Genomic DNA, 9207 nt, shown 5'->3' with positions numbered 1-9207 from the left:
CTACAATCGTGGCAACATCGTTAGTTTATTGCATCGATTTTCTTTTCAGTTGAAATAAGGTGTTGCACATATTGAATACGCTGATTTTAGGTGAAAGTACGTACCTTGTTAATAGAGCCTAGGGAAAGCGTGGATGAATATGCCGAAGGAGGAGGACATAAGGATTTGGGAATAGTGGATGCTGGGATGGAGATAAGCGGAGGAGAAGAAAGGAAAAGAGGTGACCGGATGAGGAGAAGGGGAGGAGACAATCAGAAGAGGGAGAACAGGAGGTGAGCGAAAAAGGAAGACTCTTGAAGGAGGTGGCGAAGGAGGAGAGTAGCTGGTTTTTAGAAATTTTGTCGATGTAAGGAGAAGGGGAAGCAATGGAGGTGAGCGGTAGAGGAGACATCTTTACCCTCTCAAAGTTAAAATTTTACAACACGTGCATATACACGTGACCTGGAGGCGTTTAGCAACAGAACAGATAGTTGCGATAACAGTGATATTGGTAGCAATAATTTTTTTCGGGCAACAATTATGTTTGGTTGCAATAATATTTTTTTGGTTGTAATAAATATATTTTATTACAACTAATTAATTTAGTAGTAATATTATTAATTTATTACAACAAATTAGTTTATTGGTTGCAATGTGGTGTTGCGAAAAACTGAATTTGGTGTAGTGATATAGTTAACCACTCAAGAGTTGATGCTTAACATTAACAATTATTTTTAATTATTAATACTTAGAAAGTATTCAAACAGACAAATTTTGTAATTAGAAAAACAAAAAAAAGCTTAAGGATCACTGTTACAAACTCCGGGCCATCCAATTAAGTATCATTCAAACTTGTGGCATATCAAGGGCTGTTTCAAAACTCACGGCCCATTCAACAGCTGCTATTTTCATTTTTTTTTTTTTACCCTTTTTTGTAATATAAAAATAAAAATAAAAATAAAAACTGAGTTTATGCCCAAAATTGAAATTCCATGGTAGGATTGGAATTTCAAATCCCCACATTCGTTCTTAAATTCCCAAGTTCATATAATATATATTTTTCTCTAGAAGATTAATTTAAAATTTTACATTTTTTAAATAAAAAAAAATCGATAGAAAAATATTCTTCGAAAAAATACACACACACACATATATATAGAAAGTTAGAAACGACACTAGCTAGCTAGTTTCACTCTTCAAGAGTCTTCTGCTCTTAATATTGGAGCGAGCCTACAAATTAAGTAAATTAAAACGTTCTTCTAAAATTAAATTGGGGAAAGACATTAGTTTTTGTCAAACCCGATTCTTTAATTTGTTTAATTTGAAATGAACCGTCCGAATATAGACAATGGTGGATGTACTCAATCAAAATGAAGTCAATTGACCTTAATTTGTTTGTTTTTTTTTTAAAAGAAAACTAAATTTTTATGAAGGCCGGGCTTCTGACTCGATCATGGTGCAACAAGAGATCATGTGCTGAGTAAGCTACGTACCATCGGCATTGCGTGAAAGCACTGCTTAATTCTATTCCTTTTTGTAGAGAAGAGATGGATATATGCCACTCTCAATCAAAATCATAAGTTACCTAGTGCCAGTGAGATCTGATTGTATTAATTGTACACGTACTCGTGTGTATATATATGCTTCTTCCCTTGTTTGTGGAATTATACGTACATATGGTGTTTAAGACTCCGGATATTAAATGTATATAGCTACAACTTCATGAATGAGGTGCGGTACGTACGTCGACATGGATCCTCTAAGGTGTGCTGCAGCTGGATGCATGATTGCATGGGAAGATAGTGCTCGATCTTCTCATAGCAATCAATCCGATGGCACTTGAATGGAGAGTACAGGCCGGGAGGGGACCTCAAAATTATTAATTAATTATATATACTACGTACTCTTCTCATAATAGAAAAATTAAGGATACATAAGATTAAACACGCCACTGACATTTTACTCCTATCAATCCTATCAAGTTCATAAAAATATTAGAAAAAAGATACAATTGCAGAGTCTCCTGACCTGATTAGACAAGTACATATATATATTTCTCATTATTATTGCAAGGTCAGTGTTCTCAAAGTATATATAACATCTCTCTTTAGTCTTTACCAAGGATTGTATTGTATATCAATAATTAATCATAAAATTCACAAGCTAATTGCACTGATTTACATTATATATATATATACTTGACTCAGCCTTTGATAAAAGAAGCGCCTTTTAGGATACTCTCCGCCAATTCTTTCTTTACCTTCTCCAAGCCAGCTCTGCCATTATAAATTAAACAATGCTTTTCAAAATGACAAATTAAAGAAGAACAACCAAATAATCTACCAGTTTAGCTTGAGAGAGAGAGAGACACCTTTCAAATTCATTGACAGGACCAAGAGGGAAGACTTCTTCAACTCCCGTACGACCTAGCCTCACTTTGCATGCAAAGTATGGCAATTCTGTCACCTAAAATTAAGAATAGAAAATGTTGCAATCAAAAGAACATTTGTATAAACATAACATATAAATGATAAAATAATTTTAATGGATGTTGAGATATATTATCTAACCGGAGAGTCAACAAATGAACACTCGATAACACCGGCATCTCCTCGCAAACCCCTCAAGCATGCATCAGCAAACTTAGCAGCAGCATATGCCTATAATTGCACATCAGCACCAAATTTGTTATGTTTTTGTCAAAATGACAACTCTGTAAGATATTTCTTTACTAAACAAATCTAAAACTATGTAGAAAACGCTGACCATAGATAATGTTGCAGACCCGGCTCCAGCCTTGGCCTATATAAGAAAAAGTAGAAAATATATCATAATTTTTTTAGCTTTCAAAGAAAATAAATTGAACAAAAGGAAATATAGTGTAATTCATATGGATATGTTGTGGTACAGCAGCCAAACACCCAATGAAATTGAAGGATAAAAGTGAAAACTGTAGATACCTCAACTACTTCTGTGCCTCCATTCTGTATGCGATCAGTGAGATATGCAGTTTCCTCTGGCGTAAATGAACAAGGCGGTGTTACCTGAAACAAGAAAATACATTAAACATTAAGCATAGACTAAGTAAGAAAATAAACATCACATAGAATGGGTGAAAAAGGAGGTCACAACACACCTGAGACAATAGGGGCAAAATGGTAACGCCAGCATGGCCACCAACAACGGGGACACTCACATTTCTTGGATCAACACCAAGCACTTCAGCCTGCCAAAATATTTATAATAAAAGAAACAGATTAATGCGAGCACCATAATGAAAAAGGATAAATGTCTCGCATGCCAACTGGAAATAACAAGTGTCCTCTTTATCCCTTTACCATGCAGGAAACATCTTCAACACAGCCTATTCTTTAGTCTTTTTTTTAAATAAACAAATGGGTAAATTTCATCAGAGGCCATTGAACTTTATCTTTTGTCACGTATTGGTCACTCAATTTTGATTTCTCTCTTTGTAGTCACTGAATTTTTCATTTGTTCCAATCAAGTCACTCTACAACTTTTCTATTCAAAAAACTAATAAAATATAAAGTGATATAAAGATGAATGAGCATATTCCGTTAGTATTTTGGACGGAATGAGCATATTCCATTAATATTTTGGATGAAAAAGTTATAAAGTGACTGGATTGAGACAAATTAAAAGTTCAGTAGAGAGATACAAATCAAACTTGAGTGACAAATTCATGACAAATGATAAAGTTTAGTGACCTCCTAAGAAATTTATCCTAAAAAAATTACCTTCTCCATCATGCCCCTTGCTGTTTTATAAAAAACAACTTAACTAAACTAACAGTATGTAGATAACATCATTTTTCCATAAATGCCTAAAAAGTACAAGGATAGCTTATTCCTTTGTCAATGGCCATAGAGAGAGTAAGATAGTTTGATCATATCCCTTGCAAAGATTGGAGAAGGGAGAATATTTACCAGTGGTGATGGTAGTCTAAGCTACCTATCACGCATCAAAACAGCAAAACAAGGATAGCTTATAAACAGAAAAAAAGTTTCTTTGAACAAATAATTAACTCATTTCATTTGTTAGTAAGTAGTAACATACTAGTTTTAATTTCTTAAATTTGCAAATGACACTGCCCAGTATTTCACTTTTAGCAAAGAGAAACAATCATTATCTTATTGTGATGGTACAAGTATGGGCTGTTAAACATTTGACAATTGTGTCCCTAACATTACTTATTTATTTTCCTAAGCACAAACTGAAACAAATTCAAGCAAAGCAAACCATATGTTTGATTAGAAGTTTCAATGGCATTGTTATTAAAAGGCATGACAGAATTACATGAGAAGATCAATTCAAGTTGGCCGGTTTTTGCTTGACTAAAATCTGCTTCGTGTTTGGCATTCTTTGCAAATAACCAAAAAAAAGTTGCAGTCAATTGACTGAATTCCAAATATAAGAAAAGTAGGGAGTGGCAAGTACAATAAATGAGTGCAAATGTACTTTGCAATGGAAAGAAAAAACAGAAAAGGATGCTTACAACAAAGGTATTAGCTCTGACAACATCAAGAGTCGTGACCCCAAGAAGCTTTTTGGGGTCATATGTGCCAGCCTTTTTGAAAACCTCAGCTGCAATCGCAACCGTCGAGTTAACTGGATTGCTGATCAAATTGACTAATGCACCTGGGCAACACTTTGCTATCCCCTCACAGAGTGTACGCACAATGCCTGCATTGATCTTGAACAGGTCGTCACGGGTCATACCCGGTTTTCTGGGGATACCTGCAGGGATTATTACCAAATCCATGCCAGTCAAGGCATCTTCTAGCTGCTTCTGTCCCAGAAAGCCACGCACCTGAACCAAAGGTACAGAAATAGATGTTATATTTTTATCATTTTACAGATCATGTACTATTTATTTTCACAAATAAAACAAAATTTTCTTCTTATATTTAAGGGAGTTTAGTTGGCATAGTTTAGAGGCTGCTTTGATGTTTAATGTGAGTTTTGGTGACTAATGTGTACTATTAATTTTATAATAGAGATAATAAAAAAGTCTATTAAGAAAAATTATCAAATGAAAAAAATACTCAAAGATTGCACTTTCAGAAAAAGAAAGAAAGTAAACGCTCATCTCAGAAGCAGTGCTGGTATGTGAAAGCACTGCATTCCAATTTTATATTGTTTTCTATATAGCCACAATTAAGCCTGACCGATCCTAATAACATACCTAAACTCCAATAAAGCTTCAACCGAGCAATTAAGCCTTAATCTAATCTAACTGTTCACAAACCATCAATACCTACGCTGAATGTAATTGACATGAACAAAAAAGAAAGGAAAAAAGAAAAAAACAAAGTAAATTACCACAGCACCAGTGTCCATGTGGCTGATATCAGCAGTGACACCCGGTGCGTTTACGACATCATACAAATGCAGAACGGATACAAGTGGGTTCATTTTCATGAGCAATGCTAGAGGCTGGCCAATGCCACCGGCTGCACCCAGGATTGCCACTTTAAATCCTGGAGCACCTCCTTTAGCGCGGCAGTGAGAGCGCCTCAGCTCCAAATTATCTTCCATCTAGATATAAACAAACTTACTTTGTCACTACAAAATGACATTAATAACTGAATTTGGAGGGGAACATAAAAACAGGAGCCAATTGTAAGAATTGAGGAAAAGAGAAGAGAAGAGAAGAGACCTGTGGAGGGAGAGGATGGAGGTGAGCAGCGATCCTCTGGATTCTCTTAAGAGCCTCGTTTTGAGGGTTCATCTTTGTTGATCAGTAAATGAATGATTGCACTTGTAAGTTGTAATTGTATGTAAAAGAAGAAGAAGAAGAAGAAGAAAGAGTATATCTTAGAAGGGATTAGGAGGAAGCGGGTGTGTGAGGTGGGCGTGTGCTTATCCAGCGGTTGTGGTTGCTGAGCAATGAAAGCTTCGTCCCCTTGATTTGATTTGGGATGGGGCCATGGGATTGGGGGTAGACTGACTGTAGAGGCGGAGAACTACAAGGTCCATCTGTTTTGTCCTCATCTCTCATTACAAATCTCGAGGCACGAATATTAAATCGGATTGACCCGGGGATTCTGATCGCACGATCCATATTATCTCAGAATATGATGCCGAAGCGGAGAACCTCTGCCTCTGCCTCTGCCTTCTGTTATTACCAAAAAATTGCATCCTGATGAGATTTGGATTTCCTTCAAAATATTCATACAACTAGCAATGAGCCAATGAAAGATGTCTTTTTTTCTTTTCATTTTTCCGGCGCTGACACAAAGTCTCTTATTTGATCATTTATATGCGCGTAAAATAATTTATTTGTGTAGGGGTGCAAAAAAAAATCAAAACTCGAAATTCAGTTCGAAATCAATTTGGATTCAACTCGTTAATAATTTAAGTTGAAACTGACTCAAGTCAAAACTTACTCAAGTTTATTGGCTCGGTTGATTTATGAGTCGAATTCAAATTATCACCAACTCAGTTCGGAATCAACTCAGTTTGACTCACACCAAACCGTAATTCATATATTCCTAATTTTTATGTCCCCAAACCTTATACCTATTTGTAATATTTGGCAATTTGATAAACTACTATTTGTTTTGTTTTGTTAATTTATTACATTATGTATTATTTTGTTAGATTTTATCAGTATGTAATTTTTAATTATGTACTATTTTGGTATTTTTATAATTTTTAATTATGTATTGGTCATTGTCTCATTTTGTATTGTCTTTAATTGTGTATTATTTTGATAAACTATGTACTATTTCGTTTGTTATAATTAAATTAGATTATCTCACTATGTACTATATTATGAGTCACGAGTCGACTCGTTTTGACTCGAGTTGCTCACGAGTTGATTCTAAATTAGAGTCTCTGACTCAAAACTGGATTAACAACTCGAACTCAACTCATAAGTCGCAAGTCGAATCCAAATTGTCCTCAACTCGAACTCAATTTGGTTCATAAGCAGCCCTAAATACATGCATCCAATATTACTCATAAAATTATACAAAATGTATTTGCATGTGTTTGGATGTGTCTATTCTTGTCTTTCTTTAATTAATTTGGGCCAATCATAAAAAATAAACACCTAATATCTATCATTTGTCATTTATATGTGGTTTGTTTATGATCACAAGTCAATGTATTAAAAATCATAGCATAAACTTATGTTCTGGCATGTATTTTTAGTTGTGTTTGATTATATCTAAAATCAATTTGAATTACCTTTGTGTGGGTGGCAATTAAATATAGTTGGATGGCTTGACTCACAACTTAACTCAAAAAAAAAAAAATCAATTTCAACCACATTTTAACACGCTAATATCCCGAAATTTTTAAAAATACCATTTTATTAAAATTGATAAACCAAAACACCAATCTGGGTCGGAATTAATATAATTCGCATGGCTGCTGCCAAGGAAAGCGGGCAGCTGGAACCGGGCTGCTGCGAGGGGAAGCGGGCGCTTATTTGGGCCGCTTTGGGGGCCAGCGGCCACACTGGATTTTGCTTCTTCTTTTTTTTTTTTTTTTTTTTTTGGAAAACAGAATTTTTTTTTTGTTTTAAAATATTAGAAATGTTGAATATATTTCTTTGAAAATAGATGAAATACAATATAATTTGATTTATTAGAAAGACTGCAACAAATAACCCGGATCAATATTTTTCAGGCCGGATTTTTCGCGGCTATAAGAAAAATTAATATATTTTTTTATGTGTTATTGGAAAATAATAAAAATACTTAGATTCTGAGTTATTGATCCCGGTTCAAAAGTCACTTCTAGGTAATCCAGAAAATATTGTGATCTTTCTAATACATTTAATTTATAAAAAGTTATATCTATTTTGAGAATTATTTTTGAAAAACAATCATTAAATAAATTAAAGTTTTTTTTTTCAAAAATAGATACAACTTTTTAAAAATTAAATGTACTAGAAGGATCATAATATTTTTTTTATTACATAGAAGTGAATTTTGAACCGGGATCAATAACTCAGAATCTAAGTATTTTTATTATTTTTCAATAACACATAAAGAAATATATTAATTTTTTTTACAGCCGCGAAAAATTCGCCCTGAAAAATATTGATCCGGGTTATTTGTTGCAGTCTTTCTAATAAATCAAATTATATTGTATTTCATCTATTTTCAAAGAAATATATTCAACATTTCTAATATTTTAATACAAAAAAAAATTATGTTTTCCAAAAAAAAAAAAAAGCAAATTCCAGTGTGGCCGCTGGCCCCCAAAGCGGCCCAGCTCGCTGGGCCCAGAAGCGGCCCAAATAAGCGCCCGCTTCCTCTTGCAGCGGCCCGGTTCCAACTGCCTGCTTCCCTTGGCAGCGGCCATGTGAATTATATAAATTCCGACCCAGATTGGTGTTTTGGTTTATCAATTTTAATAAAACAGTATTTTTAAAAATTTCGGCGCTAATATCACCCAAATAAGCAAAAAAATTATAGTGTTCGTTATTTATGAGTTCAAAATTTATTTGTGATAATGTAAACATATGCATTAAATTTTATGGTAAAAACTAATTTTAGATGAACATTCCAATAAAAACTTAAGAACCGAACTTAAAAAATATATCTAACAATGCAAACGAAGCCAATTTTTTATTTATTAATATCTAACATTAAATAAAAATAAACACAAATGTCCACGTTTTTTTAGTATTTATCATAATGCCAAAACCGTCGAGATTCTCAGCAGTTCACTTTCCTTTTTAATTGCCAGGAAGTGGACTGCCGAGATTCATGACGGCCCTATTTTTTTTTTGGAAAAAAAAATTGAGGTATGGTGCTTACTTCTTCTCGATTTATATTAAATCTATCATTCCTTGATCATAACATGATATGACACACAATTAGTGATAGATTGTGTGTTTTTTTTTAATGTTTTAAGTTTCCTATTCAGAGGAAAATCGACTGGAGAAAACAAATTCAAAGGTAAGGGTCTGATTTTATAATACGTACATTCAATTTGAAATTTGAAAATATCTGTCTAAAATAGCTCAAACTAAGAGGGTCTTTGACCAAACTTTGAATTACCATAATTTTATGTAGAAAACTTTGTTTTGAGTATTAGACCATTTTTCAAAAAGCTTGGGAGGATGAGATATAGATTTTGAAGATAAAAGTAATGTTTATCTTACAAAATGTCCCGCGCACTAAGAATTCTTAAATAATATTGTTTAGGGTCTCAAAACTACAATTAAAATTTCTGAAAAAATAATAG

At 33.7% G+C, this 9207-nt stretch overlaps 1 protein-coding gene across 1 annotated transcript; it reads right to left on the bottom strand.

Moving 5' to 3' along the window:
• Positions 1-2026: 2026 nt before the first annotated feature.
• PMDH2 (peroxisomal NAD-malate dehydrogenase 2) lies at positions 2027-5914 on the bottom strand. The gene is made up of 9 exons (XM_078323815.1): positions 5660-5914; positions 5323-5538; positions 4496-4810; positions 3116-3205; positions 2940-3023; positions 2746-2781; positions 2550-2639; positions 2351-2445; positions 2027-2255 (listed from the first exon to the last, which is right to left on the bottom strand). Exons 1-9 carry the CDS (start codon positions 5729-5731, stop codon positions 2183-2185), a joined length of 1071 nt encoding a protein of 356 aa, XP_078179941.1. The 5' UTR covers positions 5732-5914; the 3' UTR covers positions 2027-2182.
• Between the last annotated feature and the right edge of the window lie 3293 nt (positions 5915-9207).

This window comes from Carex rostrata, chromosome 22 (assembly GCF_964058835.1).
Source record: "Carex rostrata chromosome 22, lpCarRost1.2, whole genome shotgun sequence".
Taxonomy (NCBI): Eukaryota; Viridiplantae; Streptophyta; class Magnoliopsida; order Poales; family Cyperaceae; genus Carex; species Carex rostrata.
The sequence above is the reverse complement of the archived record's forward strand: the minus strand, read 5'-3'. Positions and strand labels throughout refer to the sequence as shown.

Excerpts from the sequence above, each read along its gene's own strand:
- PMDH2 (XM_078323815.1), bottom strand. The coding sequence starts at position 5,731 with ATGAACCCTCAAAACGAGGCTCTTAAGAGAATCCAGAGGATCGCTGCT. Across the intron at positions 5,539-5,659 it reads TCCATCCTCTCCCTCCACAG|ATGGAAGATAATTTGGAGCT; the intron begins GTCTCTTCTCTT and ends GTTTATATCTAG. Across the intron at positions 2,640-2,745 it reads GGTCTGCAACATTATCTATG|GCATATGCTGCTGCTAAGTT; the intron begins GTCAGCGTTTTC and ends GTGCAATTATAG.